We start from the raw sequence: 23,700 nt of genomic DNA on the forward strand, positions 1-23,700 counted from the left end.
AGGTTTATACTTGTTGGCGCATACTTATGTTGTTTCTATTTTTGCCTCTCCCAGGAGACAACGCATTTCCTCCCCTTCCCACAATACCACCATGAGGGCTGGGACTTGAAGTTAACCTGAAGGGCAGTGAGCCGTTTTTATTTATTTATTTATTGTAACGGTAGGTTGGATTTAAATTTCATTCATCAGAAATGATGTCGCTGAACTCCAGGCTAAATTTCACTGAAAATCTTGATAAGTGAATGATTGTACGTTTACCATCAATCCTCATTCCCTACTCTAGAAAAAAATATTTTTAAACGTATTTTTTCACAAGACATACACTCAACTGTATTGTAGTGTGTATATAAACAGTACACACAGTAATAACATTTGCAAAAATGGAAAAGGGGAGCCCCTAACTATACCTAATGTATTGTCTTTACTCGTTGTTCTATTGGCAGTAGGCAAATCAACTTAATGATGCATTATCGCCACCTACTGACGTTGTCCTTCCACTGCAAGGAAACTAAAGTGAATTGATTACATTTGCTAGCGCCTTCTGGCGGCAGGGGTAAGAAGTGCACTCTTATCTCAAGGCGCCTTATGTTTAAAAAAAATGTACGCCACTCCAGATGAGAACAAGGGGCGATGAATATGAATTAGCTTTTTGCTAACTTCGGCACATTTACGCAGGTATTGTGCGGGAAAGCGTCCATAACAACGAGACAAATAAAGTCACATTGAAATGTCACATCAGTCCCTTGCTTGAGACTCAGTTGCCATCTTTGTCTCAGGCTTTGAGTCCGGAGCATCCGGAGCATCGGGACAGTCGCCTGTCTCCGGCGCCGTAATCCAAGCGCGGCAATACCAAGACGCCGCCATCGGCTTCGCTCCATGACGCACGCTGTTCCTCGGCTGCCATGATGTTCTTCACCAGGCACAAGATGGCCGCGTCAATGTTGGTGTTGTCCTGGGGAGGGAGGACATTTCCCCAGGTGAAGCACAAATTAAAAACTGTGTGGTTGCAGAAATGTGAACACCCTCTTCTAACTGGAATTTGGTTGTTTTCAGAATTAACCAATGACATTCAAACTCATTTTAAAGGTCAGGACATACCTGCCACCTGATTGACCCTAAATACTTTTCTGGTGTTCTAGTAGGCTTTCCTTTACTATTTTCTTCTTTTTGTATCCACTGGACTATATCCTTCACAAAAAAGTCCACTAAAAATCCCCCTGTAGCCAAAAACAAGTTTTGAAATGATTGACTTTCCTGGTAGAAGACATCCAGTCTTACCTTGGCTGAGGTTTCAAACCAGTCCACAAAGCCGTAATCCCTGGAGAAGTTCTCCAGTTTGGGGAGTTTGGGGCACAAACCGAAGTGCCGCTGGTCACACTTGTTGGCCAATAGGACAGCCGGAACCGGCCTCCCGTTGCTCAAGGCAACCTAACAACAATAACATCATGAGAATGCTCGCCAGTTTTCCTTCTTATTGTTTCACCTTGGAGTCCAGGTCTCCTTTCCACTTGAGGACAGCCTGGAAGGTGGAGATCCGGGTCATGTCGAAGACGACCAGCGCACCGACGGCCTCCTTGTAGTAAACGCGGGTCATGTTGCCGTATCTCTCCTGTCCTTTGTGTGGGAGAAGATACGATAAGGTTTGCATTAGGGTTCAGAAAAGGCTCTTTGCAAATGGTCATGTGACAGTCACAATGCCCATGTGAGCTCTGAAGGGATTCTAATGTAATTTGCATAAAGAGGGACATTACTTAACATCTTATAGAAATAAAATGGGTCTTTGTTTCCATCTTATTGCTACTTTGCAGCAAACCTGCAGTGTTGGAACGTGTGCCAAGCAAGTGGCCCATCAACTTTGGTGCCTAGCAAGGATTTGTTCCGCTTTTGTCTACTTTATTTATCTGGGAAGAAGCCCAGATGGCAAAAATATATGTTCACACTCTGAACTTAAGTCAAGAAAACTTCAAGAAATCTACACATTTTTCTGTTTCAAAATGTTTTTCGTAATGACCTATCTGATACTAAAAATTCTATCAAATGTTTTAATGCTGTGTTATTTTTCACCCACCCTGTACTTAAGTACAGTTGCAAAGTACTGTATTTGTACTACATTTCTTTCCACCAACGGGAATAAGGCAGAATCAGTTAAACAATAATCAGCATGTTGAGAAAATGCACCTTTTGTTGTGTGAAAATATAGACGAGCCTCTATGGTGGACGCTAACGTCGTCCGCATGATGCCAATTTTGACCCGCATCAGTGCAAACATGCAACCCTGTTCTCAAAAAAAGCGTGTGAATGTTGACTTGCAAAATGCGCCGTCATGGCCAGCCACGGACAGGAAATTTCCGCTTTGGCCTGCCACCACTCAAGTCGAGACAAAATTGTTGCTGGGAGGTACGAGCCACTGATTGGCGTTTTTTTGTTTGTTTGTTTTTTGCTTTGACTTGCCAGCAAAAAAAATTCGATTAAATTTTGAGCAGTAGCAGTTGGGCAGATAGTAAACAATTCTTCTTCTTCTTTTACTTCTTCTTTTACTTCTTCTTTTTCTCATTGTTGACTTTTAAAAAAACTAAACAGTAAACAAACAACAAAACGACTTTATGCTAACACACAATGCAAAACGCCATAGACAAGCTAATGAATAGCAACAATAGTGAATTTCCTTATTAAAAGTACATTACAATTTTTTTTTGGGGGGGGGGGGGTGAATTGTAAATTTGAGTTATGAGCCTTGTGACTGTACGACTTCAAGTCAAGGGAGTTTGAAAAAGATGGCGCAACGCACCGGCTATGTCCCAAAGCTGCAGACGCACCACCGTGGCGTGGTCCCACTGGAGCACTTTGAGAGCGAAGTCCACGCCGATGGTGGCCCGGTAATGCTGGGAGAACACCTGGTGCACGTAGCGCTTGATGATGGAGGTCTTGCCCACCCCCAGGTCGCCGATGACCAGCACTTTGAGGAGACGCTGCTGCGGCTGCATGGCCGAGGCGAAAATGCCGCGACGCCTCTAATGACGTTGCATTAGAGGAGACGGGTCACTCACAGGAACATGTGTTTTTCCTTTTCACCACACAACAAGGGGATCGCAGTTGAAACGCAAACAGCGGTACCTTGACTTTTATCAGATTGTGATGATCTGATAACCGGGAATTACCAGCGCTATCAGAGCTTAAACAAACTGATGTTAGCCAATAGCCATGCAACTCAGCTAGTCCTTAGCGGGCCGTGAGTATTTATTTACTTATTGCAGACACGCTAACTATTATAGCAGCTAGCAAATGTTTAACGGTCAGCCATCACTTAGTCAATTTTTTCTTTTTTGCTGTGCGTTTTGAGCCAATTTTTTTAAATACGAGCATGCTTCAGTCAAATGACATGGGAAGAAATGTTGGGGGGGTTTTGTTTAGTTTAGTTTCAGTTCAATGCCCGAGTCCTGTTGGTGACAGTGGTGGCAATGTCGATTATCTAGTGGTCAAACAGATGTGTAGCGCTGTGGATGCCCAGGGTCGCCGCCCCTTGGGCCCCCCCATTTTGCACGGCACTTTACAGTGGAAAATATCGAGGCCAGAAAACTCATGCAGCTGTTGTGAGCTTCGGCTTGTTCTAACATACAGTAATTTATATTAAAAAAAATCTTCATGGTCTCATGTTTTCATCCAAATCTGTGCTTTTTCCCTTTATTTAAAAACACACAATCAAAAAAGTGTATTTTGGGCCGGTTGGAATGAATTCACGACAATTCGATTCATTTCGATGAGGAATTTTAATTTGATTTGCTCAAAGAACAAATTAAACTCGTAAGTCAAAGTAGCGCTGTAATTGCTGTTAGTGTTGTTAAGGGCAAACTTACTTTTATGCTGAGTCTACTTGCAAAACGTTGCAAGTTCCAAAAAGAAGAAGTAGAAGCAGAAGAAGTTGTTCCGTGCACCAAGTGAAAGAGAGACAAAATGGAGATGTAATTATATTATCTATTTAGCCTACGGTTTGTGTGCACGTCCTATGTCACGGCCGCGCCTCCTGCCTGTCACGGCCTATGACATCAACCGTCAGTTAAAGTGCCGAAAGAACTACATATCCCAGCAGTGCGTTAGTTCCGGGTCAGCGCAGAAATCTTGTGCGCATATGCGGCGTGCGATATTTTTTATTTGTTTTGCGTTTTAAATGTGTCCGTTATTGCGGCATACTCCTTTTTTTATGCTAGTAGATTCGATTTTTTTGTGGTGTATTCCGCAATTTTTTTTAATTTCTTTTCTTTTTTTCTTTTTGTTTTGTTTGGACGTATCTGACTTCCGCGTTGCGCCTCACGATGGTTCTTTACGGTAGTGGTACTGATGCGGGATGAGTCAGGCGTTATGATGCTGCTATCGCTGCCATTTCTCCGGCCCGTGGACGCATGACACGCGAATGACTGTGCGGGTTTGCCGTGCCGCCGCCAAGTGAGCCTCGACGTTTATGCGCGCCTGTCGTGTCTTTTGCAGCAACAGCGGCAGCGAGCAGGCCACCAGTCCAGCCCGGAACTTCTGGGCCTACACGACCGCCTCTTTCGTAGCCTCCAGCGGTTCGCTCATGGAGCGTGGGCCGGCTCGCAGGTCTTGAAGTGCAGAAGCTCCAAGTAGGTCCGTTTCATTTTAACAACATTTTGTGCATTCCGTCGAAGTTGGTGAGACAAAGTATGTGGAATGGCCATCTCTGCAGTGGGAGATTGGCAAGACACAGGTGCACTATTTTCCAAGGGCATCCCCCTGGAAAACCACTTGAGCATGTGTTCACTATCCCGCCAGTGCACTTAACTGCCCATGCACACTTGTATGACAATTCAGCAAACTAGTAGGATGATTGTCTCGCGAGTAGAGTTTTTTTCACTAGCATATTGGTGCACAACAAAATGTTACTAGTGATGCAAAACTGTGCATTAGTTGTCATATGTGCACACCTTGCACACGGTTTTGTGTGCAGAAATGTCATACCGTAAGAAGTGGGAAAGAAACATTAGTTTCTAGTCTACTACTGTGCTCAATGTCTTACTAGTGAGGACAGAGTGTGCTAGTAGAATGACTAGTATCAAGCCATATCCTCCAATCTCTTTAGCATTCTTCAGTCGAGTTGAGGCCATCGTGTTTTACATACACACGCACACTCAGGTCCAAGTCAAATTCCTGAGCGTGGAATCCCATGTTTGGGAAGGTCACGCATTCACGTGAAAAGGAGGGGGGCAGTAATCCAAAAAGTATTAAAACACTAAAAACTCCTTGGAGTGAAAATCACAAGAGTGTATTTTTCTATTTATTCCGGTGATTGAGTTGACCTGTTGCGGCCCCAATAGCACACTAGCACCGGCAGTTACTGACACGCATATTGAGATATTGCACACATCTTCAACAAATCGAATTTTGGCAAGACAATGTTGGACAAAATGCTTCCAACCTTGTAGGGCTGTTTTGGGGCAGTGGTATACCGGGGAGTATTTACAATATATGAGTACTGTATGTCTATTATACTGCCACCAAGTGGTCAATGTGTGCACACCGAAAGGAGCAGCACAATGTCCAATAGCTGAAGCCAACAAAAAAAAGTGTGTAGTTCTTTACTTTTTATTTAATTATGCCATGTCTGTATATTTTTATATACAAGTACAAAATTACAGTGCTATTTTTGTTAAAAATATCTCCACACATTTTAATGGGGTTAGATATTTGAGATATGAGTGCTACAAGCGTGGTTGTGGAACGAATGACTCGTATCGCAAGGCATCACTGTATATTGACACATGAAAATGTCAACCTGAGCTGAGGATTTGACTCATTCCAGCTGTTCTCTCTCTCCCTTTCTCGGTCGCGTTCCGAAATGTTCCCGCCTCCGCAGACAAGAAGACAAAACCGGTCGGGCGACAGCTGAGCAGAGGCGAGTCATGGAGGCCATTTGGCTGTATCAGTTCCGTCTCATCGTGATTGGCGACTCCACGGTGGGCAAGTCGTGTCTGATCCGCCGCTTCACCGAGGGCCGCTTCGCTCAGGTGTCGGACCCCACGGTGGGCGTGGACTTCTTCTCGCGGCTGGTGGAGATCGAGCCGGGCAAGCGGATCAAGCTTCAGATTTGGGACACCGCGGGCCAAGAGCGTTTCAGGTGCGTTATTGTCCTTGAATTCAGATGGCCTGACGTTTAAAAAAACAAAACGCAACAGGTGTCCACTGATGATTGATACGGAAGAAAAGTCAGGGCCGAGTGACATGAGGAAATGTGTACATAAAGCCAGGCAAAGAAGTGTCGCAGCCTGGAGGTGTGAAAACTAGAATTACCACCTCAAATGTTTGCTCATGTAGGACAACGTGCTTTTATTAAAATGACACAAACAGTGAATGTCAACAAATGGAAGTTGTGGCTATGTACATGAATATATATGCTTGTATAAGCACTCTTTTTATTTCTAGACACCTTTCAGGACACTCCTGGTGCAATTGTAGACACAAAAAACAAACAAATCAAGCATAGAAACAATATTTAGTGTTCATGGTAACACGATGTATCAATCCAAGGCAGTTTAGCCGAAATGTATCCAAGGAAAGCTTTCACTAAAAATTACACATTGTCTTTTTCAAACAACCAAACTATGCCTTAGGAATGCCGCAGCTAGCTTAACGCTAACACACAATGGATAAGTTCATCTATATATCTAACAGATAGCATGGATGTCTTCTAATGTGAAAATGTGCCTTGAGCTCCGCTACACTTCCGTACAAGAAAAATTCTCGCCCGCAGGTCCATAACTCGGGCGTACTACCGCAACTCGGTGGGAGGGCTGCTCCTGTTCGACATCACCAACCGCCGCTCCTTCCAGAACGTGCACGAGTGGCTGGAGGAGGCCCGCAGTCACGTGCAGCCGCACAGCATCGTCTTCCTGCTGGTGGGCCACAAATGTGACCTGGAGGCCCAGCGTCAGGTGCGTGCCGGCACTCACCGACCCGCCCGCCGCAACAATGGGGAAGTAGTGTGGCTAAATTAGTGTGCAACTGGCAAAACAACTCACAACCTCTGTTAACGGTGCTTTGGAAAGTCCCCACACCCCTGTTCAAATGCTATCTTTTTGTCACTTAACTCATTCATTGCCATTGGTGGTTATAGACGTCAAATTTTAACTGGGCTGCCAGTGAATGAGTTAAAAAGTAACAAAAATAAATCTCTCACCATAAATGTGACCAATAATCTGTACACAAAAATATTAAGAGGGGCACTATTTAAAGGGGAAGTCAACTCCCCCCAAAATTGTTGACAATAATATGTTCTATGCAGCCCCGCTAGTCTAAATATGGTAATTTGGTCAATATTGCATTAGTGGAATATGAGTTAAGCAGCAAAATCCAGCTGTTTTAATCCATCTAGAGGGCGGCCATTTTGCCCCATGCTGTCAAGTGAAAATGACATCACAGTTGCTCAGGTCTCAGGTAACAACTAATCACAGCTAGGCTTCAGACAACAGGTGAGTTGTGATTGGTCGTTGCTTGAGCCCTGAGCAACAGTGATGTCATCTTCAGTCGACAGCATGTGGCAAAATGGCCGCCCCCTGAGATGGATAAAAACGCCTGGATTTTGCTGCTTAACTCATATTCATACAACATATTGTCAAGAAATGTTTATGGTTCACTTCTCCTTTAATACCCATTTTGATTATTTATCATTAAGCACATTCCCTGCCTGCAAGAAATCACTGGACACAACTTAGCTGCAAACTAAAAGTGGCTGACAAAGTAAAAAGAAAGTACAGATGTTTTTAAATGTAGGAAGTCCCAGTAAAAAAGCATCAAAATAAATCCTCACATCAAGTGCAGACATCTGAAAAATCTTCTCCCAGCACAGGAGTTTGTTGACATATCCCCCCCAAATCTTGCAGGTGAGCCGCCAGGAGGCCGAGCGGCTGGCGGGCGTGTACGGCATGCGCTACATCGAGACGTCGGCGCGCGACGCCATCAACGTGGAGCGCGCTTTCACCGAGCTGACCAAAGATATCTTCGCCCTGGTGCGCTCCGGAGACATCAGCATCCAGGAAGGCTGGGAGGGTGTCAAGAGCGGCTTCGTCCCCAACGTGGTTCACTCCTCCGAGGAGGTGACCAAGAGCGACCGCCGCTGCCTCTGCTGATGTGCGACGCGGGGGGCCGGCCGGCCGGCTGGCGGCGCACGTCTCTTGGCCAAGTCGGCGGAAGGACAACTGAACGGTTTTGGATCGCTGTTGGAAAACGACATCCCAAATACTAGTAACAGTACACGCGCTTGTCCAGGCTTCCACAATTGACGTGGGTCTCCTCCAATATGCAATTCCATCATGACGCACACAAACTTGATCCACTTGGGATTGTTGTCCCCTCTGCTTGGTGACTGCTAGCGTTCACTTCTGGAAGGACTCCTTTGAGCGGAGCCACATTTGAAGCTTGCCAGGAGTCGGCGGAGCCTCACGCAGGACTTGCAAAGCCGTTCCGTGCATAAATACGAACTGAAGTGTAGAACCAGATGGCATGCAGTCAGTGTTCAACCCCCATTTTCGGTGCATCCCTACTAATTTGTCACAAATGAAGTCCTTATCCCCTGCGCCGTGTGGTTAGCTTAGCCGTGAGCCACCTGGCTGTCACATCATCCCCCTTAAAGTGAACCAGAAAGGTGGAGGTTGCTATCGCTGCTAGAATGTGTCCTCTGTCCTGAAAATAAGTAAATCCAAGGTGTGGTTTGGCAGTTCATATAGTCTCTGAAATAAACCAGTGGACATGAAGCGTGTAATTCTTGTGATTTTATAGCCTACTGGAACACAAGGATTAACACAGGCATGTTGAAAATCTTTTATTTGAACTGCTGACATTGTTTTCCTCCCATTTTCCCACACAGTATCTCTTCCACGCACACACACTTCTGCTTGCCTTGTATTCGGATGTGAGAAATGTGGTGAATACATTCTGCATCGAGTGTTCCGTCCCCCCATCCACAAACGCACCCCATTTTTTACTTTGGGTACTAACGTGTCATGCGCTGAAATATTCCACATGACAAACTTTACTTTTGTCTGCTGTTCTTTGTGTTTTAAGGACAGACAAATAAATAAAGTCCAAAGAAGAAGCACAAAAAAAAAAGTGGCAAAAGAGCAGAAGAAGCTCATGATGAGATTCTCCATGCATGATTCGGCATCTGCGTTTCCCACACGAATCAACTGAAACAGTCTCATTTGTTCATTTGGACCTGAACGTAAACTTGGCCCTCGATCCGTCTCGCATATTGATTAAAGAGAAAATCATTGACGGTGGTGGGGGGTTCGTCTAATCTGGATTAAGACTTGTCTCCTGGTTTTAGGAGGCTCTCTCTGCTCCTCCTCTTCACATCCCAGTTGTAGACCCGTGCCATGTCTCAGGTGAGTGAGTCAAAGGTCAACAGGTACAATACATGACAAACAACAAGCACACACACATATGCGTTGCTGACAGGTCTAGGAGGAAGGATACTGACTTCAGTGGTGGTGAACTGGTCTCGCAGGAAATCTAGGTCATCCTCCAGCGTTTCCAAATTCCGAGATGCGATGCACAGGTTCTTCTCCAGCAGGGCCTGAGCGTCGTCGATGCCGTACTCCAACATAACGTTTGCCTGTGAAGTGGAGCGGGTCCGCACTTAATGTCTTTTTTGTTTTTTTCCACATTGACATTGACTTGACTTACTCCGAGCCATAGGCACACTTTTTCAGTAGGCGGTACCGAGGCCTTGCAGTAAACATTGTCGGCCAACATGAAGTGCGTCTCCATGGGCTCTGTGGTGTCCTGGTGACAAGAACAAAGTTACAAGACCAACAACGGTGGGGGTGGGGGGAGTCAAACAAACCTTCTTCTTTTGCATGTGCCGCAGGATTTCTAGCGTCTGTCTGATCTGAGGGATCTGGTTTCTCAACCTGAAAGCCAGAAGAGGATTGATTATGTCAGGGAGGAAGAAAGGCAACCCAGCTGGCTCGGCGCCTCTCTCCAACTACCTGAGCTTCTTCTGCGACAGGTTGACTTCCATGTATTTGTACTTTTGGTATTGCTCATCCAGCTTCCTCAGTGCAGAGTCTGCCTTCTCATTGCCAGGCAGCTTCATGAATGAGTCAACATCCTCCTGCCAAATCAAACAGTAAAGTACAAACAAATAATTTTGTTATAAATTGAAGACATTTTTTTCTTATTCATAAATTTTAATTTAGGGTATTCTAAATTCAAATGTATTAAGAAATTAAGAGGCAATTTTAATACAATGCATTTTATTTATTTATTGAAAAGGTCTTTCAAGAAGCTCCTTGATGTCATTAAATCGCAAAACCAGACAACTCAGACTATGTCCAAAATTGTCACACAATTACAATTGGCAAATAAAAATAAATAACAGGTACTACAAATTCAATTTCTTGAAATAAACGTGACCAAAAATAAACTTATGCATCAGTTATCTCTCGAAAAAGAGATAATCTCCCCCGGTTCTCTGTGTGGTGTGCAACACATTTACAGCTGCATTTCTCCTTAAGGGCTTGCAATGAGTATTATTATGACTTGAAATGGGTCCTTGATGGTAGAAAGATGCTCACCCCCAGATCTGAATTTAAACGTAGCTTTCAGGATGTCTGATAACATCGAGAACAACGACAGAAGCAGACGCTAGGTCGCATAGCGAAGCTATAACAACTCCAAAGTTTCAAACCCATAAATGGAAGTGGTCGTCTTGCACACACTTTTTGTTGCATGTTAGCGCGTTAGCTTTGCTTTAGCATGACGCTCACAAAACGCTTCCTCCGAGCACCGAGACGGCCCTCCACAAACAAACTCCGCACGTGACACACGCGAGACGGCCCAGCGTTCACGTACCACGAACACCGCTTCGGGTATACCAAGATGCTTTTTCTTGGGTGCCTGCACGGCATTGCTGTTTATGGTGGCCGCCATCGTGGGGTGAGGCTGTTTCTTCCTCCCTTCCTTCCTTCCTCCGTGCTTTCTTTCCGTTGGTATGTCACGAGAGGAGTGGTGAGGATGGCTCCCTCTAGGAGCTACTACGAGCAACTGCACGCCCCCCAAAAATAAATTGAAAAATAGCCCCATTATGTGTGTAGGATTTAGTGCCATTTAGTGGTGAAGTAAATAATTCATTTTTAAAACCCATATGAATTTTAATATCATGCACATTAATAAATATATACATAATCATAGGTCTGGTCGCTAAATATATTACATAGGGTTGCACCGCACCTTTAGAAGCTGACATGTTTCGCTGCCATCTTTCTGATTCTTATGGATACCTGAACTTAGCAAACCTAATTAGCCTTTGGTGGCGCTTGCAGTTTGTGTCGGACCCAACCGGTAGACCACGGCAATTGGTCCTCGCCGAGTCCCGTAATTCAGGTTCCCGCCGCTTGTCTCCCTCTGCTTTGCTTTTGCTATCTTTTGGTAGCTTCTCCAGCTAGCCGCTCTTGTTAGCCACTCCAGCTAGTTGCTTGGTGTTCTGCTCACTTGCTCGCTCACTCCAAATGGTATTAATTGGTGGTAGGCTTGCAAATTGTGGTTTCTCTGAGGCACCATAGTGGATGTGCTTTAAAATCATTGCATTCTATTGATTTACCACTGGATGGCACAAAATCCTACACACATTTGCCTTAAATAGAATGCTTTTACAATATTGACTTTTTTCTTCTTCAATATTTTTCTTGAATGATTCAACACTGGTCATATGTATTGACAGTTAAGTGTGACTTTTTTTAAATTTATTTTTTTACTTGTAGTCTCTTGGAGCAAGTTACATTACACACAAAAAGTATATATTGCTTGTCTGAAATAATAAGTCAACTTAGTCACTTCACTTTTACACATTTTTATTGAGTGAAAAATTGACGAAATGTGCTGCGTTAATAGTGTGGTGGGATTTGAGTATTTCTTTACAATGTCATAGTTGTTACAACATATTTGTTATTATTGATGTTCTTCAAGTATTTAGTTAGACAGACAATGACATATAAAAAGACACACAATAACTACTATTTGCTACTAAGTGCCTCATCAGTTTGTGGTGAAGGAGCCAGTGTTTGCTGGTTTGCATTCGATATGATCAGCGGCGCAGAGTTCCTCCCGTCATCACAAACTCCGGGGCTAAAAAACGGGAAAACCCTCTCGTAGAACACGCACCCAGTGAAAGTATAGATGTGAGACCTGGCATCCACGTCAAAGAATGACACCGTCCCGCCCTCATAATCTGTGAACACGCCCACCGTCCGTGGCTTGACGTTGAAGGTGAGAAGGACCGACGGTGAGTCCAGAGCGCGGTACTCGTCGCCACCCCTCAGACGCATCGTCCAGAAGCCGTTCTCAGGCTTGGAGGTGATCAGGCCCTTCCTGTTTACCGACTCTTTGACCACGCCCACGTCCCAAAAAGTCTTCGTCCCCACTTCCACCTAATGGGAGAGAACATTTTAAGAAAGATAACAAAATGTTTGGCTGCGCTAGTGTTGATGTGACTCAACAGAGATAGTGACCTGGAAATAGAACCTGCCGGACAAGTAGCCTCTCTTGGCCAAAACACAGATGACCGGGTCGAAGCGCTGAGGGTTGTCGGGAACAACTCGCGTCAGCTCGGCGCGGCCCACCCGCTTGCCGTTGTCCAACAGACAAATGTTGGGATGGGCGGTGTCTGGGTCCAGCTCCACATTCACTGTTGGAAGCAGAAACTGTTAATCTGAACAATCGTGGACCAAGACAAGAACAGTGATGAAGGCGTTACCTGCGTAACTCTGCATGCTCTTCAGTTCTGAAGGCGTGAAAAAGATGACGAGAATGATGACCTCAGCTCATGAGATGTTGAAAGGGGAAGTCAACACCCCCCAAAAATTTTCTTGACAATTATATGTATGCGGCCCCACTAGTCTAAATACGGTATTTTGGTTCATATTGCGTTAGTGGAATATGAGTTAAGAGGCAAAATCCAGCAATTTTTATCAATATCAGATGGTGGCCATTTTGCCATTTGCTGTCGAGTGAAAATGACATCACAGTTGCTCAGGTCTCAGGTAACAACCAATCACAGCTCAACTTCAGAAAACAGGTGAGCTGAGCTGTGATTGGTCGTTGCCTGAGCCCTGAGTAACTATGATGTCATCTTCAGTCGACAGCAAGTGGCAAAATGGCCGCCCCATCACTGTTGCTCAGGTCTCAGGTAACAACCAATCACAGCTCAGCTTCAGAAAACAGGTGAGCTGTGATTGGTTGTTGCTTGAGCCCTGAGCAACTGTGATGTCATCTTCAGTTGACAGCAAGTGGCAAAATGGCCGCCCCCTAAAATTGGGTTAAAAACGTCTGGATTTTGCTTCACAACTCAAATTCCACAAATGTAATATTCATCAGAATGTTTTTGGGTTGACTTCCCCTTTAAATCTGATTGGTGTAACTCACCGTTGGTCTTCAGGACCTCCAGCTCACTACTGAGCGTGGCGATCATTTGAGACAGCGCCCTTCTTGACGTCCCCACACAGTGCTCAGGGTGCAAGCTGATCTCTGCCCACTCTCTAGTCAGTTGCGGCAACGTCAGAGAAGGAAATCTCTGTAAACACAGAGAGGTCAGAGGCCACGCTGCATGTGACTTGCAACAAATTCTTGACACCTCATGCCCACCTGGAGGAGGTGCAGATGGTCGTCCGTGTCCTTCAGCTTCGCCAACTCCGCGTTCCTCGACTGGAGTTCGGCAATTTCCCGACACAATTCGCCCACCAGCCCATCGGCCCTCTGCTCGGATGCCGTCTGACTCTGCTCAACCTCGGCGTCGATTGCCTCTCGTCTTTCCTCGACCAAACTTATCAGGCGGGCGAAGAGGTGCTTGTTCTCTGTCTTTTCATTTGCCGCACTTATCTGGTTAAGGAGGACATGGTTGACGTCTCAGTGACAGCCAATCAGGGACATTTTCAGCAGAGATGATTAAGGACGCACATTGCTGAGTTTTAGATTATTTTGGATTTCCTCCACTTTGTTTTGTCGCTCCTGGATCTTTTGCTCAAAGTCGGCCTGCGTAGTCTTCATTTGGACCTGAAACGGATTGGTTTGAGTTGAGGGACAAAAATATTGCAAAACAATGACAGACAGTCACTAATGCTGCATTCGATTATGGTCAACCAACCAAAATGGCGGATAGTGATAAATTGTTTTTTGTTTTGGTCATCTCGTTTTATACTCAAGTAAATTGTGTTTTACCATTAACAGTCTGTGTTTCCAAAGGGGTCGCCATTGTAGAGTGACATCACTTTGTAGTCGGTCGGTGAACTTTTTTTCCCCCCGACTTTGCAAGAAGGATTTTTTAGTTCAAGGGGGCAATACTGTACACATTTCCTGGTTTGAAGTCGGAAAAGTCCGACTTCCCACTTTGCTCGAATGCAGCATAAGATCCAGAAATGATTTCTCTACTCCATTTCCCCAAATTTGTGAGGCAACAAAAGGATGGCACTACCTTCCTCTCCTCACTCTCCTCATCAATATGAACGACGTGATGACCTTTGTGCTGACTCTCAGTACAGAAGCGACACACGCACTGCTGCTCGTCCCGACAGAACAGTTCCAGGAGCTGGTTGTGCTGTCCACATAGACGCTCCCGCAGGTCGGCGGCTGGCGCCATCAACCTGTGCACCATCAAGGTGGTCACGTTGCGGTGGGCCTCCAGGTGGGCGTGGCAGTATGAAGTGAGGCACACCAGGCAGGACTTGAAGGCGCGCACCTGCAGAGAGGCGGCGGCGCACACGTCGCATGGCACCTCGCCGTATTGGGGCGGGGGCGAGGAGGATGGGCCGAGCGTCATCTTCTTGAAGGTGTCGGCCAGTTCCTTAAAGGCGGCATTGACGCTTATTTCGGGCCGTGTGGCGAAGGCCTTGTCGCAGGCGGGACAGCTGCAATCCTCGCTGTCGCCCCACCGGCGCTGGAGGCAAGCCTGGCAGAAGTTGTGTCCGCAGGGCGTGGTTACGGGGTCGTTCAGCACCTGCTCGCACAAGGGGCACTCCAACTGCTTTTGAGCTTGGCTGTTGCGCGGGGCGGCCATTTCTGTGGCACAGCCAAGAGAAGTCATGTTATTTCTATTTAAAGAGAAGTTAACCTCAAAATTTTATTGACAATAATAAATAGCCCCCACTAGTCTAAACACGGCATTCTGATTAGTATTGCGTTTGTGGAATATGAACTAAGAAGCAAAATCCACCTGTTTTTATCCATCTAAGGGGGCGGCCATTTCGTTACTTGCCGTGGACTGAAAATTGACTAAATGATGAAAATTGCGCTGTGATTGGTCATTACCTGACTGTGATGCCATTTTAACTGAGTGGCAAAATGGCCACTCCCTGATATGGATGAACACAGGTCGATTTTGCTACTCAACTCCTAATCCACAAATATGGCTCAGGTAACAACTAATCACAGCTCAGCTTCAGAAAACAGACGAGCCGCCCTGAGTAACTGTGATGTCATTTTCAGTCGACAGCAAAGGGCAAAATAAACAAATAAAATATCCCTGAGATGGATAAAAGGGGTTAAATTTTGCTACTTAACTCATCTTTCACAAATGCAATATTATTCAGAATGCCATGTTTAGACTAGTGGTGTTGCATGACACATATTGTGAAGAACTTTTATTGGGTCGACTTTCCCTTTCAAAGTCGTTTGTACACTTTTCTAAATGTACACTCCACCTTAAACGGTTACGTGCACTCCCTTTTGTTCTCTCAAGACTTGACACACCTGTATGACTCTTATGATTCAAAAAAAGGATTTGAATAAATTGCTGCAGGAATAACTGAAACCTACTACTACTCTTACAAAGCTCATTCTGATATTGTTTGCACTCATCACCCTGGCTGCATTTATATTGTATGTGTGCCATGATGGCATTATACTGTAGTCTGATTACTTAAAAAAAAAAATAATGTTTTTGGCCTCTGTAATACACTAGCTCTTGTCTTTGTGTTTAGCTCCAGTAAGACTCATTGAAGGAGTGCTCATAACATATTTGAACAGCAGAAAGACACAACAAAGTGCAATAGATAACCGTTTTCACTTACTGTAAAATGTGCACACGTCTGTCCTCGGTGGTGCGACACTTGGAAGAATCACGCCCGATCAGGGTCCAATGGTTCATGTGTTTGACCTATGACTCACCTGAGCACTAAGACAGAGAGGAATGTTGTTGCACTGCATAGCACCGAGCATTGTTTCCTCTTGTCACATGGTTCCACTTTCCAATCATGTGACATATAGAGAAACTTGACAGTCATGACTTTTTTTTGGTGCTATCTGCTATTACAAAACCCAAATGATCATCTGTTTTCATAGATAGATAGATAGATAGATAGATAGATAGATAGATAGATAGATAGATAGATAGATAGATAGATAGATAGATAGATAGATAGATAGATAGATAGATAGATAGATAGATAGATAGATAGATAGATAGATAGATAGAGGGGTGTCTAAAATGGGACGTGCCTCGCGAGACCCTGCAATTGGGATGTGGATGGACGGATGGACTGAGATTGGATCAGGCGCACTCAGAGTCAAGTCTGGCATCGCTTTAAGGGAATGTAGTGGCAGGGACAGCGTTCGCATTTCCACAAATACGATATGCTGCCATTTCTTTACTGTGAGCTATTAAAAGACAATTTGGGATTTTTATTTATAGCCTTTCTGTCTTAAAGTCCCATTTTAATATGGCCACTTAATCAATTACAGTGAGGTTTTAGTCACCTTTCAGTAAATAAGAATGAGATAATGACACCAAGACATTTTAAATGATATGGACAAAAATAAATAAATACAAATTAACCAAAGGATGTGTGTATGATAGATAATACTGTGTGGGTGACAAATCAAAGATGCCATATTGCACAATGGACTAAAATAGTATATGTTTGTTTTGATGACTTCATGCACAGCCTGGAGGAGAAAATATCCGCTATCGTAAGCCAGAAAGGATCATTTTGCTTGGAGTGCGCTGTTGTCCTCGTAGCCAATTGAGGCTGAGGAGGCAGGAAGGGAAGCAGGTGGGAGTGGGGTGGGGTGAGGGCTGGTGGGGGCCAACATGGAGGGGAGAGACAGAGAAGAGAAAATTTGGCCGGGAATGAGCGGGAAGAAATAGCAGAGGCAAAGCTGGAGAGGACAAGTTGTCTGACTGCACACGGAAAGGTAAGTTTTCCTTTTCTTTATTCCTGCATGTAGTTTGTCAGTTGTTTATTAAAAGGAAGAGATGCCCGCCTTTTTTTTTAAATTCTCAAATGATCCTTTGCCATGACTTTTTCAAGTCTCCTGCCACCAGTATCCATATCGTGGATGTTTACATACTGTTTTGATGTTTCTGACCTCGATTTGTAGTCAAAAAGATTATATATAGAAAAGGCCAACTCAGCTGCGATAGATTTTCACTTAAGACTTTCCCATCGTATTCTACCTGTGTGCCCAAAAAAAGGGCTTCCCGCCCGCTGCGATGAGAGCTGTACCCAGTCTTGGCAGAGCTGTTCCTTGAGGATCCGCATCATGCCCCGTGACCCCGCAGCAGAGCACCATCAACACCTGTGAAGATCCCGCCAAGTCCTGAGAATGACGCCGTTTCAGCCTCCTTGGCCCCGCCTTGTCATCTTTGCCGGGCTGCTTCTGGTCACCCGCTGGGCGCCACTGGGGGTCCGCTGCCAGAATGACACGGAGCCCATCGTGTTGGAGGGTAAATGTCTGGTGGTGTGCGACTCTACGCCCTCCGCCGAGCCATCGGGAAATGCCCTGGGAATGTCGGTGCGGTCGGGAACGGGCAGGGTGGCGTTCTCGGCCATCCGCAACACCAACCACGAACCCTCAGAGATGAGCAACCACACCATGACCATCTATTTTGACCAGGTGGGTCGGACTTTGTCGTGGCGGGGCAGTAGAGCAGTGGAGGAATGAACAGGTCTCTACTTTAATCGCAGGTCTTGGTGAACGTCGGTAGCCATTTTGATCCTGCCAGGAGTCTCTTTGTGGCTCCAAGAAAGGGAGTCTACAGTTTCAGCTTTCATGTGGTCAAAGTTTACAACAGGCAAACAATACAGGTGTGTTCTTCATTCTTTGTACCTTGTCCCCAACCCTCCCTAATTTGACTTTTTTCTTTAAGGTGAGTTTGGTTCTCAACGGATGGCCGGTGATCTCAGCCTTTGCGGGCGACCAGGATGTGACCAGGGAAGCTGCCACTAACGCTGGCCTGGTGATGATGGAAAGGGGGGACAAGGCGTATCTCAAACTGGAGAGGGGCAACCTGATGGGAGGGTGGAAGTACTCCACTTTCTCTGGATTTCTGGTCTTCCCCTTGTAGGCTGCAGCAAGGTGAAGGTTTGTGGAGAGACCGAGGCTTTGTCATAGCTGAGAATCTCGTTAAGCAGGGTCGGTTGCTGAGGATTTGAAAGACTGTACAAATAGTCAGCTACTGTATATGTCACATGCACCCAAATAATCCTGACTATATTTTCCATTTCCTCTGCACTTTTATGGCAAATTCGTGATTGTAACCTACTGTCCGTGCTTGCTTATACCATGAGGCTTGGTATTTTCTCAAATGCATGATTTAACTTGTATATTTTTATCTTTTGCCTTCTGATCAGTCTATCTTAGGGTGACCAGATTTTAAAAATTAAAAACTGGAACAGTACAATTTCGCTAAAAATCAACTATACAATAAATTATCACCAGAAGTTATTTGTAACAAATTTAATCGCTAGTCAATCTGGTGATCGGTTGTTGTGTTATTACTTAAGCTTTTGCTAAATGCTATCTTGGTTGACAGTTCAATAGGGCTAAACAAGACGATGCACTCGCCACTATCCCAGCGTTTTTGCTCGGTCCCGGTGTTGTGGCAATATAAAGTAAATATGAAGAAATTTAACAGTTACATTTCTTTTTACTTGGTTTATCATATGAATCGTGACCTGTGTGATTAACATACAGTAAACATGGGCCCTGCGTAAAATCGCGACAAAACAACGGGCCGGCAAAATCCGCCGAGACTCGGGACATGGGGCTTTAAACGGAACTGTCCAATTTAAACTCGGAAGTCTGGTCACCCTAGTCCAGGGGTCTGCAACCTGCAGCTCTGGAACCACATGTGGCTCTTTAGTCCTTCTCCTATGGCTCCCTGTGGATCTCTAGAAAATGAGTAAAAATGTATATATTTTTTACATATTAATTTGACTTTTTTTCAGATAAAATTTTCTTTAAATGAATTAATGATTTAGATCATAAAAAATAATCAATACATTAAAAAAAAATCAGATTCCAAATCTGTAAGTTGTCAGAAAAAGAGAGGCAGAAGTTAGATGAAAAATTTCCAAAACGTGACCATAAAATGTTCCAAAAGGAAGAGGAAAAGCAGAAAATGACCATAAAATGTCCATGGAATTGCCAACAATGTCGGAGAATTTAATATTTTTTTTAAAAGGCAGAATATAAAATGTTCAAAAAGTAACTATAAAATGTCCAAAAACAAAAGAAGAAAACCTGAAATTTACCAATGTCAGAAAATTTATAGCAAAAAGGCGGAAACAATGTCAACAAATAGTCATGAAATGCCCAAAAAGGAAGAAGAGAGGCAGAAAATGACCATAATACTGTATGTCCATAAAATTGCCCAAAAAATGTCAGAAATTTGACAGAAATGTAAAAGAGTAAAATATTTACAAAAATCCAAAGTATTGGATGATCCATTTTTTGGGTGTTATGGTACAGCTGTAATTAGCTCTTGGGCTCTCACTACATTAGACTAACTATAACTAACAATAACACTAACACTAACACATTTTTGTTCATCACAATGTTCAAATATTTTGTGGCTCCAGACAGATTTTTTTGTTAATTGTTTGGCCTAAAATTACTCTTTTGACAGTAAAGGTTGCTGACCCTTGACCTAGCCTATCTCAAGTTTGTCATCTAGCTCAAGATACTAGCAGAAATTTCTGTTGAGCTAGCTTACTGGTGCATTCAAAATAGCGAGCTGTACTGCATTATTGATGTCTTTCCATCGCTCTCACTTTCAATATACACATTGTATACACACAGTGAATGTACTGTTTGTTCTCATGCCAACTGGTGAACATCTAATGCATCAGACAGATAAAGTTTTGCTGGTCAAAAGCACCTTGCCTCCCTTGTGTTTTAGTTACACATGTGTGACCTCCACCACCAAGCCAGACAGATGGCTGCGCAGTCTAACAAATGTGTCCTGAGCGAAGGTAGATGCTCATTAAAACCTTTTATTAAGTGTAACTGTCGTTAACTTACCCGCATTGATGTACAAACACGGAAGCATGCAACTGATGCAAGCATGTGAGTTTGTTTGTAGTCCACACGGTGACACTTCACAGAGCATCCGGTGGCAGATGGAGGATCAGCGGCAAAGCAAAAGGGTCCGGCGCCAGAAGCCTGCTGGGTTCACTCTGGACCACCATAAGCTGTTAGCCTCAGCGGAGGCCCGTGTTCGCACGTGTCTATGCTGCTAAGCAATGTGACGTTTCATTGCCAAATGTAGGCTAACGTTCAATAAAATACATATACACTTCACAGTATATTTTTGACATTTTGTTTCTTTATCTTTAGGCTTTCCCTAAAATAGAAACAGTTTTCATTTGATAGCAGGCGTTTCCTCAGTCTCTCCTTTGGTCTCTTGAGGTCTCCCTGATTTGTTGGAATTGAGATGTTTCTGGGGTTGGTGAAGAACTCTGGTTGGTGGCCCGGTGGGTGGTGTCTGGTCGGTGCTGGATTTCACTTTCCTTTGTTTTCTTTGGTCCTTCCTCGAGTCTCCTGACGGCGGTGTTCGGTTTAGGTGAACGGTATGGGATTTTTTTAATAGGTTTTTGGTGAACTAACGAATACACACACACTCGCACGCACGCACACACACACACGCACACATGCACATACACATTCAAAATAATAATAATAAAAATAAAAAAAAGAGAGCAATGATGATGACATTACCGAATGAACAATACTGAGCTCTTTAAAAAAAAAAGACAGAGAGAGAAAAAAATAAAAAGGGGAAAGAAAAAAACTTGCTATTGTCTATGACAAAACAAGCTAATGATGTTGCAAAGAGCCTCACTTTGTTTTCTGGCTGTTTTTGGGACCCCTGGTGGAGCTGATCTGACTCTCATCCAAATGTGATGTGCAATGAATTCCTTTTTGAACATCCAGTGATGCCAATAAAGGAACGGTTTTCTGGACTCCTGCTTTCCCAAGCACAGGACAGGGAATGCCTGACTGCTGTCATTTTCTGGAACCTGGGTTATGATACTTTAGGATTTTTCATGAACGTTTTTTTTTGGGGGGGGGGGGGGTTGCCTTTCTTTTTTCCAGCTATATTATGTTTAATTACTTTTTAGAGTAAATATCCAGACAGCATAGGACGGCAGTGTGTAGGATGACTCTGGCAGAGCAGAGGACGAAATGGTGGAAGCTGAAAAAGGAAGAGTGTTGTAGAATTTCTGACTGGGTTGTTCAAAAGGATCTTAGATAGTGAGAAGATGCCTGAGGAACGGAGAAGTGTGCTGGTGCCCATTTTTAAGAACAAGGGAGACGTGCAGAGTTGTGGCAACTACAGAGGAATAAAGCTAATGAGCCACACAATGAAGCTATGGGAAAAAGTAGTTGAAGCTAGACTGAGGGCAGAGGTGAACATTTGTGAGCTACAGTATGGTTTCATGTTAAAAAAAAAAGAGTACCACAGATGCAGTATTTGCTTTGAGGATGTTGATAGAGAAGTACAGAGAAGGTCAGAAGGAGCTGCATTGTGTCTTTGTAGATCTGGAGAAACCTTACGACAGGGTGCCCAGAGAGGAACTGTGATATATATATGTATGAGGAAGTCTGGAGTGGCAGAGAAGTATGTTCAAGGAGTTCAATGTGGAGGTGGGACTACATCAGGGATCAGCTCTAAGCCCCTTCTTGTTCGCTATGGTAATGGACAGGGTGACAAACGAGGATAGACAGGAATCTCCATGGACTAAAAGAAGTGAAGAAGTGTGTGCAGGCAGGCTGGAACGGGTGGAGAAAAGTGTCAGGTGTGATGTGTGATGTGTGATAGAAGAGTTTCAGCTATAATGAAAGTAAAGGTTTATAAAAACTGTGGTGAGACCAGCAATGTTGTTTGGTCTGGAGGCAGTGCCACTGAGGAAAAGACAGGAGGCGGAGCTGGAGGTGGCAGAGATGAAGATGCTGAGGTTCTCTTTGGGAGTGACCAGGATGGATAGAATCAGGAATGAGTACATCAGAGGGACAGCACATGTTAGAGGCTTTGGAGATAAAGTCAGACAGGCCAGACTGCGATGGTTTGGACATGTGCAGAGGAGAGATAGTGAGTATATTGGCAGAAGGATGCTGAGTTTCCAAATGCCAGTCAGGAGGTCTAGAGAAAGACCAAAGAGGAGGTTTATGGATGTAGTTAAAGAGGACATGAAGGTAGTTGGTGTGAGAGCAGAGGATGCAGAGGACAGGGTTAGATGGAGGCAACTGATTCGCTGTGGCGGCCTCCGAAGGGAAAAGCCGAAAGGAAAAGAAGAGGAAGAAGTTTTTTGAGTAAATATGAGACTTTCTGTTAGTTTTAATTTGTTCAAAAATGCTTCATTTTAATTCCGTTTTCATTAGTTTAAGTATTTGCTTTACTTTTTTAACATATGGAGTTTTTGTCGGGTGTAAGATTTTAAAAAAAAGTCACCAAATACTGTGTACTAAAGTACTATATTATAATTACAGTTAGTTTTACTTCGTTTTATACATCTAAGATGCAGTTTCAGTTAGTTTGGTTGTTTTATTTGTTCTTTTTTTAAAGAATTGTCAATTTTTTTTTATTTCATTGAAACAAACGTTTTTCAATTTTATTTTATTAATTTTTTTGAGGGGGAGGGGTCATTAACTATTTAAAGTAATAACTTTTACTGGAACAAACATTTTAAATTTAGTTGAGCTCAATCGTATGGTGGTGCTCTTTTTCAACCAAAATTTCCAGCTCTGCACTTTGCTATGGTGCCATGCTGCAACAAGTGGAAGAAAGCAGAAGTCAGATTATAGAGAAGAGCTCCAGCCTTTTTTTTTCTTTTCTTTTCTTTTTTTTTCCTTTAAATATAACTTTGTACTTCTGCTTCATTTGTGCTGTACAGAGCCAACAGCATGTAAACTACTGCAGACTGCAGTGGAAAGTAAGTATAATACTGTAGCCTATAATATCATTATTATTATTAGACCGAATGTACCACAGCAACAAAAGTATTTGAATCGTTGGCTGTATAAATTCTCAGTCTTCCAGGTCATGGCGCTCCGCAATGGTTGAATAGAAGCAATTGAGGAATCACCTATCGTCTGCCTGTATTGTTCTGATATCCAGTCCCCCGTCTCATTCAATGGGAGGAGTGACCCTGAGGAGCCGTTTTGCCTCAATACGAGCTGATAACAGATTGGTATGCAGGAATGTCGGCAACACCATCAACACACTCACTTGTTGACCAAGCACTCCAAATGGAAAAAAACATCCAGGCATAGGGGAGAGCGTCTTCACCAATTATTCGAACCATTCTAGTAAAACTGGGGATTAAATGTGGAGTTGTTCCACAAAGCATTCCTTTATGGGCTCTGGAATGTGCTCTAAAAAAGTTGAATCATTTGATAGTGGCTCACAACATTTAAGCC

The 23,700-nt window shown here is 44.0% G+C and overlaps 5 protein-coding genes across 6 annotated transcripts; 2 read left to right on the forward strand and 3 right to left on the reverse strand.

Annotated features, from left to right (window-relative positions):
• Positions 1-131: 131 nt before the first annotated feature.
• LOC147160022 (ras-related protein Rab-38) lies at positions 132-4,013 on the reverse strand. Its single transcript, XM_086059720.1, has 5 exons — positions 3,855-4,013; positions 2,789-3,011; positions 1,484-1,614; positions 1,279-1,428; positions 132-952 (listed from the first exon to the last, which is right to left on the reverse strand). Exons 2-5 carry the CDS (start codon positions 2,982-2,984, stop codon positions 773-775), a joined length of 657 nt encoding a protein of 218 aa, XP_085915846.1. The 5' UTR covers positions 2,985-3,011; positions 3,855-4,013; the 3' UTR covers positions 132-772.
• Positions 4,014-4,299: 286 nt separating this feature from the next.
• LOC147160023 (ras-related protein Rab-39B) lies at positions 4,300-8,759 on the forward strand. Of its 2 annotated transcripts, none has more exons than XM_086059519.1 (4): positions 4,300-4,616; positions 5,867-6,127; positions 6,761-6,941; positions 7,890-8,759. In XM_086059519.1, exons 2-4 carry the CDS (start codon positions 5,913-5,915, stop codon positions 8,133-8,135), a joined length of 642 nt encoding a protein of 213 aa, XP_085915645.1. In that variant the 5' UTR covers positions 4,300-4,616; positions 5,867-5,912; the 3' UTR covers positions 8,136-8,759. The 2 variants fall into 2 exon arrangements, with proteins under 2 accessions (XP_085915645.1, XP_085915644.1); XM_086059518.1 differs by having other exon boundaries at positions 4,301-4,620.
• A 55-nt stretch (positions 8,760-8,814) lies between these two features.
• Positions 8,815-11,027, reverse strand: vbp1 (von Hippel-Lindau binding protein 1). Its single transcript, XM_086059520.1, has 6 exons — positions 10,861-11,027; positions 9,996-10,120; positions 9,851-9,917; positions 9,691-9,789; positions 9,481-9,619; positions 8,815-9,384 (listed from the first exon to the last, which is right to left on the reverse strand). The coding sequence occupies exons 1-6, from the start codon at positions 10,936-10,938 to the stop codon at positions 9,308-9,310; spliced, it is 585 nt and encodes a 194-aa protein (XP_085915646.1). The 5' UTR covers positions 10,939-11,027; the 3' UTR covers positions 8,815-9,307.
• An 814-nt stretch (positions 11,028-11,841) lies between these two features.
• Positions 11,842-16,196, reverse strand: LOC147160025 (E3 ubiquitin-protein ligase TRIM39-like). The gene is made up of 8 exons (XM_086059540.1): positions 16,068-16,196; positions 14,474-15,057; positions 13,960-14,055; positions 13,648-13,881; positions 13,429-13,576; positions 12,761-12,787; positions 12,516-12,691; positions 11,842-12,434 (listed from the first exon to the last, which is right to left on the reverse strand). The coding sequence occupies exons 2-8, from the start codon at positions 15,053-15,055 to the stop codon at positions 12,021-12,023; spliced, it is 1,677 nt and encodes a 558-aa protein (XP_085915666.1). The 5' UTR covers positions 15,056-15,057; positions 16,068-16,196; the 3' UTR covers positions 11,842-12,020.
• An 865-nt stretch (positions 16,197-17,061) lies between these two features.
• LOC147160026 (cerebellin-1) lies at positions 17,062-20,578 on the forward strand. Its single transcript, XM_086060300.1, has 4 exons — positions 17,062-17,190; positions 17,471-17,892; positions 17,964-18,083; positions 18,146-20,578. The coding sequence occupies exons 2-4, from the start codon at positions 17,602-17,604 to the stop codon at positions 18,341-18,343; spliced, it is 609 nt and encodes a 202-aa protein (XP_085916426.1). The 5' UTR covers positions 17,062-17,190; positions 17,471-17,601; the 3' UTR covers positions 18,344-20,578.
• Positions 20,579-23,700: the final 3,122 nt, after the last annotated feature.

This window comes from Leptonotus elevatus, chromosome 17, assembly GCF_054856555.1.
Source record: "Leptonotus elevatus isolate MCC_2025b chromosome 17, RoL_Lele_1.0, whole genome shotgun sequence".
Classification (NCBI taxonomy): Eukaryota; Metazoa; Chordata; class Actinopteri; order Syngnathiformes; family Syngnathidae; genus Leptonotus; species Leptonotus elevatus.